General features: G+C 38.0%; 1 protein-coding gene across 1 annotated transcript in view; it reads right to left on the bottom strand.

Annotated features, from left to right (window-relative positions):
* LOC138675535 (A disintegrin and metalloproteinase with thrombospondin motifs 2-like) overlaps positions 1 to 16,030 on the bottom strand; it is a 705,150-nt gene that overhangs the window by 267,012 nt on the left and 422,108 nt on the right. Inside the window, exon 11 of the mRNA XM_069763862.1 lies at positions 767 to 912. Within this exon, the coding sequence (XP_069619963.1) occupies positions 767 to 912 (146 nt within the window). The remainder of the gene's footprint in view (positions 1 to 766; positions 913 to 16,030) is intronic.

Below are 16,030 nucleotides of genomic sequence, written 5' to 3'. Positions count from 1 at the left end.
GTCACTAAAAAACTGCAAGACATACCACAGGGCAAATAAAGTGGCATTAAGAAACTGCAAATGATGAAGTGTCACAAACACCACCCACTTGCTGTACATGTTACTGTAAATTGGGACTGCGCATCTCACAGGCCACTTACCTATCAATGAGCTAAGCTCACCCCACCGCCAGTTCACACGTCCACACCACACTTTCCGCTGCCACCACTCGCCATTTTGGTAGACCAGTAGGATGCTTTCTTTGAGTAATAACCAGGAACACATACCACGCAGCTTTCCCAAAACGGATAGGTACTCCACTAACACTTATACCAAGCTATACTCTCCCTCTTCAGGGCTTTGGGTATATTTAATATACAAAAAGAGCACATTGCTTAAAAAGGTACAAAAATATGAAATGAAAAGACAAAAACACAAGGCAAAAACCATATAAAAACTATTAGATCAGAGAGAGATTCTCTGCAGAAATGTGGACAAATCTACAAGTGGTTGTCATGGCATTCTGACAATGAGGCTTTGTGGAGGAGATATTATAAAGGGTCTCATCCACATCCCTCACCACTCCTTCTGGTCAGGAGAGAGGAGGGGTGTCTAATTGTGTGCACGGAACAAAGGAGAAAAGACATATTTCTAATTTATGTCATATATTTTCTCACACGAACTCCTAGAGGAATAATATGACCACCAAATTTCCGAGCATACTTTCATCATTCTAGACACATCAAACATAACTATCATAGATCCTTAATATCTATAACAAACTTACTGAGGATTGTCACATGTTCTTGTTCTGTATTTCACACCTGTTCCGCATGTCCGAGAGCATGATCCAAATTTACTCCATTGCCCCCAATTTCCATCTTGCCGGAGAATTTCATGAGTTAACCAAATGCAGTGACCTTTAAAGCAATGCTTAGAGCAAAGAAAATAATATATTATATTTATAATATGCTATTATAGTAATATATATTTCATTAAGTAGGAAAGTATACAGTTTAATTTACAAGCATTTTCATATCTAATTGCCAATATTTAATAAATAAAATGACATTTACAACATGACAATCATAAAAAACATCTTTTGCTGTGTAATGGATTTTCGAGAATTATCATTTACTTTACAGTTACTAAATCTTCTCAAGATAACTGTTACTTTTTAATGGGTTCCAAGAATCACATTAGTTTCACAAAGCACAGTGAATTTCATGAAATTGATAATATACAGACTAAGACTGACCTAAAATTTCTCATAAATATGTGTCTTATTAATCTTTATCTGCCTCGGGCCCTCAGGTCATCTAGCTTCACATAGTTGAATGGTCGATCCTATTTTTATCTGCTAAAATGATATTTCCCATCACTAGGCTACCTTCAGTGCAGGAGACCTGTCCCATCCCTCTCCCCTTTGTCTATGTGCTCCTGCCTATTTTCATCTGCGTTATCATCAAGCTAATCTGAGTGTAGCCTTATGCTTCTGTACAGTGCTGTACCTTCTGCCATTTACACATCAATATAGATATTTGTGTGCTTTTACATCATTACTGGTTCTAGCATTCAACACTCCTGCAATCCTAACCAACAGCAGTGTTGACCTGTTTTTGTTGCCTGCTGACAAATCAGTTTTGTGAAACTGCAAGTTCCACTCTGTTGTGCAAACCGCATAAGAAAATCCTCTGTCATATGAACCAGCAGAGCAATATTTGTCGTTTCACATCACTGGGCCAATAAGCCCCAGTCAACAAATACAGCTTAACTAATCTCAGTCTCTCCATGAAGTGGTGCATAGGCCCATCCTGCAGTATCTTGCTTTCATTCCCTTGTATACAGAGCCCCATCCTGCAGTATTTCTCTCCCTGTACACAATATTGAAAAATAACTCCGGCACACTACAAGTTCCAAATGAATGATATAGTTTATTATGCGTTAATGCGTAATAAACTATATCATTCATTTGGAACTTGTAGTGTGCCAGCGTTATTTTTCAATATTGACATACGTTTTTTCGCCTGAGCGCCTCCTTTTAGCAGTGAGCACCCCATACATATTCTCTCCCTGTACACAGTTAATCTTTCAGTGAATCTATTCTCCTAGTCCATTCTATAATGTGCATTTTGCTGTTTCTTTATCCTCTCAGCCTTGCGTACACAGCCTATCCTTCAATATATCTCTCCTCTAAGGCCCCTGTATACAGTCCACAATGCAGTAGATCATTCCTTCCAGCCCCCATCAACAGTATATCACTTTCTGCATATTTATCCACTTAACTAACAGCACGCAGGCATTGATGCTTCCTGGTATGAGCAGTTTGCTATATCATAGAAGCTCTGCCCCTTTCCCTAACATCATGCCTCATATTAGTGTGACGCTGAGTTACTTCTCATGGACAAGTGAGTTGGGGAAATCAAGGAGTCTGAGGTCAAGAGTCAGGAGGATATGTTAAACAGAGGGAAGATACAAAGGCATAGTCAGGTCACTGTCCGGGGTCAGAATTCCAAGGTTAGCGTGTGTCAAGGCAAAATGGGTAATACAAACGGGTAGTCAAAAAATAAATCTAAGGTCTGGCAACCAAAGATCAGAATATTAGAGTTCAGAGGACAGAGCAAACACACCACTGAACCGAAATCTCAGATTGAACATTAAGAGGAAGTGCAGCCCGTACTTGCTCTTCACTCGGTGCTGATTGGGCGTCAGGGCCACTTGTCATTCTACCGCACCAAAGCTCCAGGACCACGAGTGCTGAAACCACTAGAACTGCACCAGTACGGGAGGGCAGTATAGGCTTTTTATTTTATCGGGGCCAAACATTTGGTTCAAGAATGGGTTGTCCTGGTAGTGGAACCCCTTTGAGTACCAGGTCTAAATCTCACTACAAAATACAATCTAGAGAACAATAAGGCCCATCTAGCTTGCCTATTGTTTAGTCTTTTGGCAGATTTAAGATACATAAGCTTTTTGTGGTCTGTGATAACAGTAACATTATGTTTTGCACCTTCGAGGAAGTGGCAACATTCCTGGAATGCCCATTTAGTTGACAACAGTTAACGATTATGTCATGACTCAATATGTTTGGCAGAGGAAACCTTTCATGAAAAGAATGCAAATGAATGGAGTTGAGTGAAAGATGCTCTATCCTGTGAGGCAAGTGCTCCAAATCGAACCTCTGAGGCATCTAGCTCTACCACGAAAAGTCAACTTGGATCAATAATGGCCCAGATGTGAAATGTTCCTTTAATTTACTATAGTAAATAGAGAACCCATGAATGTGCTAAAAAACTTTCTGAGACTTGGGTTGCTCTCATTTCTTAATGTCGTGAACCTTTGAGGGGTCCATTCAGATACGTTTAGGGGACAGTATTCTCCAGGAAGTTTACTTTTTAAATCAAGAAAGTACATTTTTCAAGTTCAGCAAATAAACAATTGTCTCGGCATTTCTAGCTTGCATTACCTACATGTCAGATGTGAGACTCAGACGTAATCAGAAGAATAAACCAAGATGTCATCCATCCAGATAGACATTTTGACCACCTATATCTGTGAATATGTCATTTACAACATTTTGAACAGCTGGGGCATTATCAAATATTTATAGTGACCCACAGGTGTGTTGAAGGAAGCCAGTTAGGTAACTATATTTAATTTGTAAAATAAATGAAGGCAGACCATTTGCTAAAATGTGGGCTATAATTTTTACATCAAATTGGAGCAATGAAGTAAAACAATATGAGGAGCAAAAGGTGTAATGCTTTGTAATGCTAGCAATGACTGCCTCACGCATTGAAGCCGGCAGTGAGCCTGCTTCAAAGTCCTTCTCATTAAGGTATTTTAGGAGATAAACATTGTATGCACTGATTAAAGAACTCCCTAGGAAGACCGTCAAAAGCTGATGACTTATCGTACTGCTATGACAAATTCTATTTCTTGCTTGTCTATGGGCCAGACAGGCCAGACATCCCTAATACCCAATACTAATTTATTTGACCTATTGAGCTACAGATACATCCCAAAGTTATACATTGAGTTGTATGCAATTAGAACTGCAGCTGCCACTTAAGAGTTAAAATCAATCACTAGCTCTACAAAAAAGTTGCAGTGTAGCCCAGGCCCAATATAAACCTAATGTAAATAATACTAATGTTTAAATATAAGAGATAAAGAGACCATTTACCTGCAGATATAGGGGTAATCTATAAGGATTTATGCATATAATTCTATTCTAGAATCATTATTGATTTATACATCTAGATTTATAATTATGGCAACATAGTTACAACAATAAAACATTCACATAATCTTTGGCAATACATTGTTGTTGCACTCAGATATAATATCTGAAAACAATAAATCGAAATTAATAAAAAACTGAGTGTGAAATGTATAAAAACTCTCCAAGTTTTCAAAATCAATAGTGCATCGATAGGGGTAGCAGACGTAGAGACTATTCAAATATTTAATCTTTTGGTGTTTTTAAGATAAAACTGACACTGCTCTCCCATTTTGTTATACCTTGGTTCTGGAAAATACATACTTTTCTAGCAGATTTTAGATTGCATAGCCTTTAAAATCCTAACTAAAAACATAAGATTATTTAGGTGTTTTATAATAATAATAAAAATAATAATCTTTATTTTTATGTAGCGCTAACATATTCAACAGCACTTTACAGTTTGCACACATTATCAGAGATAAACTGCTTGGGGAATCAATCTTCTGGGGTAAAATAAAAGGTCCTGATAGAATATTAATATCTTATGAAAAAGGCTGAGTTGTACATATATACAGTTAACCACCTTAAGGATGGCTTGTTTCACCTGCATGGAGAGCTCCTTTGACCGCCTGTTTACTTCACATCAAAACCTTCCAAATGCAAGCACCACACCTCAAATCAACTCCAGGCCTTTTATCTGCCTAATTGAGAATGACATAACGAAGGGATTGCCCACACCTGTCCATGAAATAGCCTTGGAGTCAATTGTCCAATTACTTTTGGCCCCTTTAAAAACAGGGTGGCACATGTTAAGGAGCTGAAACTTCTAAACCCTTCATCCAATTTTAATGTGGATACCCTGAAATGAAAGCTGAAAGTCTGAACTTCAACTGCATCTGAATTGTTTTGTTTAAAATTCATTGTGGTAATGTATATAACCAAAATTAGAAAAATGTTGTTTCTGTCCAAATATATATGGACTTTTAACTGTATATATATATATATATATATATATATATATATATATAAATATATATATAAATATATATATATATATATATATATATATATATATATATATATATATATATATATATATATATATATATATATATAAATATATATATATATATATATATATATATACAGTGGGGCAAAAAAGTATTTAGTCAGTCAGCAATAGTGCAAGTTCCACCACTTAAAAAGATGAGAGGCGTCTGTAATTTACATCATAGGTAGACCTCAACTATGGAAGACAAACTGAGAAAAAAAAATCCAGAAAGTCACATTGTCTGTTTTTTTAACATTTTATTTGCATATTATGGTGGAAAATAAGTATTTGGTCAGAAACAAAATTTCATCTCAATACTTTGTAATAAATCCTTTGTTGGCAATGACAGAGGTCAAACGTTTTCTGTAAGTCTTCACAAGGTTGCCACACACTGTTGTTGGTATGTTGGCCCATTCCTCCATGCAGATCTCCTCTAGAGCAGTGATGTTTTTGGCTTTTCGCTTGGCATTACGGACTTTCAACTCCCTCCAAAGGTTTTCTAAAGGGTTGAGATCTGGAGACTGGCTAGGCCACTCCAGGACCTTGAAATGCTTCTTACGAAGCCACTCCTTCGTTGCCCTGGCGGTGTGCTTTGGATCATTGTCATGTTGAAAGACCCAGCCACGTTTCATCTTCAATGCCCTTGCTGGTGGAAGGAGGTTTGCACTCAAAATCTCACAATACATGGCCCCATTCATTCTTTCATGTACACGGATCAGTCGTCCTGGTCCCTTTGCAGAGAAACAGCCCAAAAGCATGATGTTTCCACCACCATGCTTTACAGTAGGTATGGTGTTTGATGGATGCAACTCAGTATTCTTTTTCCTCCAAACACGACAAGTTGTGTTTCTACCAAACAGTTCCAGTTTGGTTTCATCAGACCATAGGACATTCTCCCAAAACTCCTCTGGATCATCCAAATGCTCTCTAGCAAACTTCAGACAGGCCCGGACATGTACTGGCTTAAGCAGTGGGACACGTCTGGCACTGCAGGATCTGAGTCCATGGTGGCCTAGTGTGTTACTTATGGTAGGCCTTGTTACATTGGTCCCAGCTCTCTGCAGTTCATTCACTAGGTCCCCCCGCGTGGTTCTGGGATTTTTGCTCACCGTTCTTGTGATTATTCTGACCCCACAGGGTGGGATTTTGCGTGGAGCCCCAGATCGAGGGAGATTTTCAGTGGTCTTGTATGTCTTCCATTTTCTAATTATTGCTCCCACTGTTGATTTCTTCACTCCAAGCTGGTTGGCTATTGCAGATTCAGTCTTCCCAGCCTGGTGCAGGGCTACAATTTTGTTTCTGGTGTCCTTTGACAGCTCTTTGGTCTTCACCATAGTGGAGTTTGGAGTCAGACTGTTTGAGGGTGTGCACAGGTGTCTTTTTATACTGATAACAAGTTTAAAACAGGTGCCATTACTACAGGTAATGAGTGGATGAAAGAGGAGACTCTTAAAGAAGAAGTTACAGGTCTGTGAGAGAAAGAAATCTTGATTGTTTGTTTCTGACCAAATACTTATTTTCCACCATAATATGCAAATAAAATGTTAAAAAAACAGACAATGTGACTTTCTGGATTTTTTTTTCTCAGTTTGTCTTCCATAGTTGAGGTCTACCTATGATGTAAATTACAGACGCCTCTCATCTTTTTAAGTGGTGGAACTTGCACTATTGCTGACTGACTAAATACTTTTTTGCCCCACTGTATATATATTTAATAACTTTTTATTTAGTTTTAAAAATTAAAAAAAAAACATAGGAGAAGAACGGATTGTTGGTATCCGGATACGAGGAGACATTTGTAAAAAATACAAATAAGTTCTTTGAATCATTGCGAGTTGTATTTTTTAATGGAACATTATATAGAGCACAAGTCATGCAGCAAATATAAGTTCACCGCACTTTATTCATGATCTGTTCAAAGTCTATGGAACGGATTGAGATGGCATTCAGAGAGTCAGTCCCATAGAACAAAGCCCCAATGAATGTACCCAAACACTGCCTCAAACAGGGACCATGGCCTGGCCTCAGCCATGAGACACCACTAATCAGACACTTACTAGGAGCTCCTTTCTAGGCAATACTAAAAAATATTCATATTTGCCTATTTAGCCAGATACTTTTCCAAAAAACAAAGTCTAAGCTTGAAGACATCGTTACTACATAAAAATGTCATTTTCTTTTTGGTCAATGCCAAATAAGCGCTTACAGATTAAATAAACAGCACTTATTTTTCAAATAGGACTTTCTCATTTATTACCTTCAAAATCGGCAATTTTTAACCACATATTTGTAATCTGAAATATAATAGGATTGCAATTTCAAAGTTCTAAATTTTAACAAATTACATAAAAATTGTTCTACATCATATCTTGACCCACCAAAAGCAGACGTCTGATCTCCCCTGAAACTCTACGAGGCTCTAAAATCTACTTTAAAGGGAATAAATAAATAGACTCACCAGTCCAGTGAACAAAATGTCAAAATGGTTCCATCTAAGGAAACCGCAGGTGAACAAAATAATTCCAAAGGCTGAGAAACATCCACATTTTAAAAAGTAGTTAGTTAATAAATGAAAAATTCTCAAGCTCTCCTTGCCTTTAAAGGTCCACGAAGTATCATTTATAGCCACCTGGAACACTGGAACAGATAAAAGAAACACAATGTGCAGAACATCCGTACGGAGTGGAATAAAATTGCTTTATTATACTCACAAAATAAAAATCTAACCTTCAAATGTAGCACAGTAAATATTACTGTAAAATGATTGGCCGGCCCTTCAAGTTGCAATTTTTATTTGGCAGATGTATATCCTAACCATTACTCACAATATATCTTATGACACATGTCTAACTTTGCAACCAATTCTTTGTATTGCTACAGTTAACCTAGAAAAAACAGAGGAGCAACTTTCTAAATTGTTTTTATTAAACACATGAAATCAAATAAGGGCTGTAGACACAACATGGTAGGATATTTGTAATGCTTTGTATCACTATATGTTCGATCCATTGGACTAAAAAGTTATTGCAAAATGCACCCACATTTTATGTATTGATGGCTAAAGTGACAAATTTGTGTGACGTTCCCTTGGCTACGAACACCAAGGCTATCATTTTGCACCATTCTTTTTTAATCATGCTATATAATATACTGTATATTAAAATGAAGAGCTCATAAATGAAATGCACAAATAAACTCCTTAGTATGCAATAAACATGCTAATATAATTCCTTTGTACATTTTTTAAGGCCTTTATATTTTTCAAGGCCTGTAAAAGTGCAAGATCAAAAGGGGTTCAAATCGCAACACAAGGGTGGAGGAAAACAGAATTTACTATGTGATATTTTCATTAGCTCTTCTGCTACAATTTTTTTCTTTTTTTGACCTTTACAGTAGATCTGATTTTCCACAATGTCTAGAGAGTCTTAACACACTCGTTGCATTTATTTTAATTTTTCTTAGACATTTGTTTCTCTATCAACATTATATTGTCATCTCGAACGTTTTTCAGTATGGTTTTTATCACACCTAGGCTATATTAACACGCTGCATTTTTGCTCCTTTTTGTGCAAACTAATAGCTGCTTTTTTACATTACCAGACAAGGGCAAGAGATTTCAGAAATCTCATGCACACAGTTCTTTCCTGAATACACTGGAAAATTGCTGCATTTTTTAAAACTGCAGCACGGTAGTTCTTTCAACATTTTTTCTGTGTTTTTTCACCCATAGAAAGCAATGAGAAAGTGTAAAAATACAACAAAAACGTTGCTATCAGTTTTTTCAGCATTTGCAGTAAAAAAAAAATGCAGATGAAACCATTTAAGTTTGTGATTTTCCCAAGTTTAACCCATAATTTCTTGATATTCTTACATTAGTATGGCTTTTAATATTAGTACAATTAAATTACATGAGTGATATGTGTTAAACTAAAAATGCTAAACCAACTCCATGCTCCACCAATGTGTAAAAGTAAACAATGTTCAACCAACTCCATGCCTTAACAATGTGTGAAAGTAAGCAATGTCCAACCAACTCCATGCCTTAAAAATGTGTGAAAGTAAACAATGTCAAACCAACTCCATGCCTTAACAATGTGTGAAAGTAAACAATGTCCGACCAACTAATGCCCTACCAATGTGTGAAAGTAAGCAATGCCTAACTAACTAAATGCTTTACCAATGTGTTAAAGTAAACAATAACCTATCAACTCAATGTCCTTCCAATTCAACTTCCCCTGCTGTTTTAGATTTGCAACTATGCATTTTTTCATGAAGTCATGTAACCTTAGGGTGGAAGCAAAGCTGAACTTTAGGATCTCGAAAAATGCTTTATCAACAAGGACAATACTCCAAATTAACCTGTATGTTCTTGAATATTTAAAGCTGGTTAAGAAACAATATTTAAAAGCATGAAATAAAGTGCAGATTAAAACCAAAGTGCAGTATTTGTAAACCACACATATGCTTCATCCAGGGGATAACAAAAATAGCGCCCCTGAATAGATCGTATACGGGTGTAGCAGCTAGTAGAGACTATCCAAAATTATATACTGATCTCTTTTATTTCTGCTTATAACCTCTGTGGGGCGTTAATCGACACCTTTCCTTTAACAGGGCAGTGTCCTTCATCAATTACCCCACGAATACTTCAATACTATAACAGAGGTCCGCCTGATTAGACCAACATAAGCAATGCTCATATATGCTGCTGAATGTATGTCGGTTCCCCCTCTGAAGAATGTTATGATGAAACGCGTCGGGAGACATCAGCATTAGAATGGATCAAAGGATGGAATGCTAAACTATCTATTCAGGGGCACTATTTTTGTTATCCCCTGGATGAAGCATTTGTGTGGTTTACAAATACCGCACTTTGGTTTTAATCTGCACTTTATTTCATGGTTATAAGCACTGGCACCTTATACACTTGTGGTCATTTTTTTGAGATTTTTAGTGAGTAGCAAGAAAAGCTAAGTTTTAAATATTGTTTCTTAACCAGCTGTAAATATTCTCGAAAAACGCAGCAAAAAATGTAGCAAGAAAAGCAGCAAAAAAGGCAGCAAAATGTGCATTTTGGATGCAGCTTTTTACTGCAAAGAGATTAGGTTTTGGCTAAAGACAAAAATGCAGCAACAAAGCAATGTGTGAACATAGCCTTAGAGTACACAGGATAGCATTTTGTAAGATTACAATGTTCAATATAATAGGTTACAGTTTTATGTGGCAACCCATTAATTATTGAGATAAAGCCTTTAGGGAAGCTTTCTATACCAGTCATGTTAAAACGGTATTTAGGTTTCAGCAAATAATTACATAACTTTCTAATATTATCTCTAATATAAATTAATACTCTGATTTTCAGACATTCAGTAAGAACCTTTGTTTAATTGCAATGGCTATTAAGGTGGCCCAGTTAAGTGCTTCGAACGCTCAATGCAGGCGGAGCTGAAGGAAGCCACTTTACCTAACCTGCCAAATGAGAAGACTACCTGCATGGCTGATCTAATGTAGAAGGTTAGTATATGTATAAGTGATGTCCATCTGTGCATGTGTATATATGCATATCTACATCTGGCTTAATATATGAGTGTTTCTCTTCTTTGGTGTGTATGAATGATACTCTGTAAAGAGAAGGAGACATTTTTCACTGTCATTTGTAGGTAGTACTGTGCACAAGTTTCGGGCAGTTGTGGGAAAAATGCAGTAAAGTAAGAATGCGTACAGAAATAGAAGTACCGTATCAATTGTATCTTGTTAATGGAAAAAAATAAACAAAGTGAATGAACAAAAGAGAAATGTAAAGCAAATCTATATTTGGTGTGATCACCTGCTGCCTTCAAAACAACATCAATTCTTCTAGGTAGACTTGCACACGGTTTTTAAAGGAGCTCATCAGGGAGATTACTACAAACTAATTGGTGAATTCCACCAAACATTCTGTGTATGAAGCTTGGTAAATCCTTCTTTCTCTTTATGCAATCCCAGACAGACTCCATGATGATGAAATCAGAGCTCTGTGAAGGCCTTATCATCACTTCCAGGACTCTTTAGCCTATTTTACTCAGAGCACAGTTGTTAATGACATTGGGTAAATATTTGGGATTGTTATCTTGCGCAATTATGCTTTTCTGCAGACAATAGCGAAGAATGGTAGCAGCTCCATGGAAGTTTGTGGCTGCAAATGGGGTTGTGGATGTAATCAAGATTAATGGTGTTATCAATTCTGAGAAATATAAGTAGATACTTTTACCTTAGGGTACCGTCACACTATAACATTTCGATCGCTACGACGGTACGATTCGTGACGTTCCAGCGATATCGTTACGATATCGCTGTGTCTGACACGCAGCAGCGATCAGGGATCCTGCTGAGAATCGTACGTCGTAGCAGATCGTATGGAACTTTCTTTCATCGCTGGATCTCCCGCTGTCATCGCTAGATCGGTGTGTGTGACACCGATCTAGCGATCTAGCGATGCGATCCAGCGATGCGTTCGCTTGTAACCAGGGTAAACATCGGGTAACTAAGCGCAGGACCGCGCTTAGTTACCCGATGTTTACCCTGGTTACAAGCGTTAAACTAAAAAAAAACAAACAGCACATACTTACATTCTGGTGTCCGTCAGGTCCCATGCCGTCTCTGCTTCCCGCACTGTGACTGCCGGCCGTAAAGTGAAAGCAGAGCACAGCGGCTGTGCTTTCACTTTCACTTTACGGCCGGCAGTCACTGAGTGCGGGAAGCAGACTGCAAGGGACCTGACGGACACCAGAATGTAAGTATGTGCTGTTTGTTTTTTTTAGTTTAACGCTTGTAACCAGGGTAAACATCGGGTAACTAAGCGCGGTCCTGCGCTTAGTTACCCGATGGTTACCCTGGTTACCCAGGGACCTCGGCATCGTTGGTCGCTGGAGAGCTGTCTGTGTGACAGCTCCCCAGCGACCACACTACGATTTACCTACGATCACGGCCAGGTCATATCGCTGGTCGTGATCGTAGGTAAATCGTATAGTGTGACGGTACCCTTATGCAATGTTATCAGGGAGTCACCTGATTGACTCCAAACAATGACCCCAAGCATACAGCCAGTGTCATTAAGAATTGTCAGCATAAAAAAAACAAGGGAACCCGGAAGTGATGATATGGAAACAGACAGAGCCCGCGTCACCACCCCGTTCACCCGGGCAAGTGCTGGGCTCTGTACAGATGGGGGGGCAATCCCCGTTGGAGACACCACCACACTATGGAGCCCATGAGTCAGGGGAGACTGATGCAAGATATGGCACCACCACCCCCCACCTTAAACTGTTTCCAATACTCACCTCTCCCCATTCCCTGTTGCTCCGGTCTCCTCCAGCATCTTCTGACTCTCTGTGATGTCTCAGTGCAGAAGATGAGTGCAGAGAGTCAGAAGAAGCTGAAGAGACTTAAGTAGGAAAGACCAGAGCAGCGGGGAATGGGGAGAGGTGAGTGATTATTTTTTATGGCTACAGCAATACATTGGGCCATTATGCTGTATTGAGCAAGATAGGGGGCCATTATACTGTATGTAGCACTATGTGAAGCCAATATACTGTATGGAGCAGTATATTGGGCCCATTATACTGTATGGAGTAATATATGGAACTATTATACTGTACAGAGCATTATGTGGGGCAATTATACCATACGGAGCACTATGAGCGGCTATTATACTGTAAGAAGCACTACGTGATGGCCATAATACTGTATGGAGGACTATGTGGTGCCCATAATAATGTATGGAGGACTATGTAGTGCCCATTATACTGTATGCAGCAATATGTGTGGCCATTATACTGTATGAAGCAATATATGGTTCTATTATACTGTATGGGGCAATATATGGGTCTATTATACTGTATGGGGCAATATATAGGGCCCATTATACTGTATGGAGAAATACATAAGGGACCATTATACTGAATAGAGCAATATATGGGGCCATTATACTGTATGGAGCAATATATGGGGCCATTATACTGTATGGAGCAATATATGTGGGGCAATTATACTGTATGGAGCAATATATGTGGCCCATTATACTGTATGGAGCAATATATGGGGCCATTATGTTATGCCCATAATACTGTATGGAGGACGATGTGGTGCCAATTAAACTATATGGAGGAACTTATGGTGCCCATAATACTGTATGGAGGAATATGTGGTGCCCATAATAGTGTATGGAGGACTATGTGGTGCCCATAATAGTGTATGGAGGACTATGTGGTACGAATTATACTATATGGAGGAATTTATGGTGCTCATAATATTGTATGGAGGAATATGTGGTGCCCATAATAGTGTATGGAGGACTATGTGGTGCCCATAATACTGTATGGAGGAGCATACTGTCAGGTCTAAAATTGTAAGTCTGCAGTCATTCTGTAAGACTGCAAATTTTTGATTCCCCAGCGCACACAATGATTCACCAGCTTCTTAGATGCTGTAGAATTTACAAGATATATCATTCTTGTAATGTAAGAAGTGAAATCTTTGGCATTGTACTATGCCTGTATTTCTCTGCCGTATTTGTGCATCATGAATCGTGGTATGTGCTAAAGGGGCCCACTGAGACTGTTTCGTCTGGGGCCCACGAAAACCCGGAACCGGCTCTGGACACAGAGCAATGATCTTAACATTATTGAGTCTGTCTGGGATGACATGAAGAGACAATCCACAGAATATCTGTTTGTTTAGAACAACCTACCTGCAGAGTTCCTTCAAAACTGTGTGTAAGTGTTCCTTGAAGAATTGTTGGGAATAACACTAAATATTGATTACCATTTGATTTCGGTTTTATTTTGCATTTTGTTAATTAGTAAAAATAAACTGTTAATGCTTCTATTTTTTTAAAACATTCACATATTACTGTAGTTACTTTCCAAATTTCATGAAATGTTTGTGAGACTCCAGGCAACAATGGGGAGACAGGAAGACTCAGGAAGTCATCGTCTATTCCTGCTGTGCCCAGCTACTGAGTTACGCCACAGATTCACAGCTCGTGGTGAAGAAGCCGTGCCAGCTCTGGACAGAGCCTTTTCTCCTCTAGTAGAGGAGGGGCTTCCTTGTCTTTTGAGGAGATTTTACATGGAAAAACTTTTCACCAGATTTTTGCAAAAAGGTAGTTTATTTACTAAAATCAGATTTATTTTTTTCAGAGTAAAAAGGAGCAAATATCTGCAGTTTTTATCAGGACATCAAAACACTGGTGTGAAAAATAATTATTAAAATATTGAATAAGAGATTAACTAGGTAAAATGGTGCTTAATTACTGTGAATCAATGTGAGGCTGATCAAATAATTGTAGTTCGTTTGTCCACCCTTTAAAAGGTTCAAAAGTGATATGATCCAATGTAAGAACTGTTAAAGAGTGACTAAATGTTTTGTTTTTTTTAATTCAATTATTAATCAGCTTTTCAGCAGTTACAGAGGGTGAAATAAGTATTAGCTCATCAGCAATTTTCTAAGTAAGTCTATTTGTAAAGATGTTATTGCCATGAGATTCTCACCAGAAGTCAGTAACAACCCACCCGATCCACACAGACAAAGAAACCAAACCATAGATGACCAGAAATGAAAATATGTGGAATAATGAGAAATGAAGCAGGGAAAAGCATTGAACACGATTATTGAAATGTATTTCACACTTGGTAGAGAAGCCTTTGTCAGCTCACAGGGCTGCGTGTATTATTCCTGTAGTATGGTTGACATTGAGGTTCCACATTTGTTCTCATCTCCCTGTTATTACACGCTGAATACATGTCTGTCTAGTTGTGCTACTGACAAACCGGAAATGTTTAACCAATCCCGCAGCCGAGAGAGGTCTCCATTATTTTACATTGTGAGTATAATAAAGCTCATTTTTCTTCTCTGTTGTGCTCCAGGCTCTTCGCTCGGTGTAACAATTATTTAATGATAATCCAGTTGCCGATGAAAATGAACTGAAATTTGGTTTACCAAATGCTGAAACTATTCCACCATTTTGGATGCTTGAAGCATTTTGTCTAAGATTGTACATAAAAAGAAGAATTTTTATATACAGCTCTGAGAAAAATTGAGAGACCACCACCTCAAAACCCTGTCATGGGCAGCCCCATCTCCAGACCTGAAACCCACTGAAAACCTCTGGAATGTAATGAAGAGAATGATGGATAGTCACAAGCCATCAAACAAAGAACAACTGCTTACATTTTTGCGCCAAGAGCAGTGTGAAAGACTGGTGGAAAGCATGCCAAGACGCATGAAAGCTGTGATTACAAATCATGGTTATTCCACAAAATATTGATTTCTGAACTCTTCCTGAGTTAAAATATTATTATTGTTTTTAAATGATTATGAACTTGCTTTCTTTGCATTATTTGAGGTCTGAAAGCACTGGTTTTTTTTTTTATTTTGACCATTCTTCTTTGTCAGAAAACAAATAAAAAATGTATTGCTTGGAAATTTGGAGACGTTGTCAGCAGTTTATAGAATAAAAGAACAATCTACATTTTACTCAAATGTATACCTACAGAGAAAAAAAATCAGACTGAACATTTTGCAGCGGTCTCTTAATTTTTGCCAGAGCTGTATTTTCCATTTGAATCTCATATCCAAATTACAAGTAACAGTGGACTAACAAGCGTAGCAAATTATGTAACAAACATGCAATCATGTTAACTCCTTCACGACTTTTGTATTGTTTATTTTCTGCTTCCCTTCATCCCAGAGCCATTTTAAATTTTTTCAGCCAATAAGGCCGTGTGAGGAAATGT

The sequence above is a fragment of the Ranitomeya imitator genome, chromosome 4 (assembly GCF_032444005.1).
Source record: "Ranitomeya imitator isolate aRanImi1 chromosome 4, aRanImi1.pri, whole genome shotgun sequence".
In the NCBI taxonomy this organism is placed as follows: domain Eukaryota; kingdom Metazoa; phylum Chordata; class Amphibia; order Anura; family Dendrobatidae; genus Ranitomeya; species Ranitomeya imitator.
This window is presented reverse-complemented; position numbering and strand designations above follow the sequence as displayed.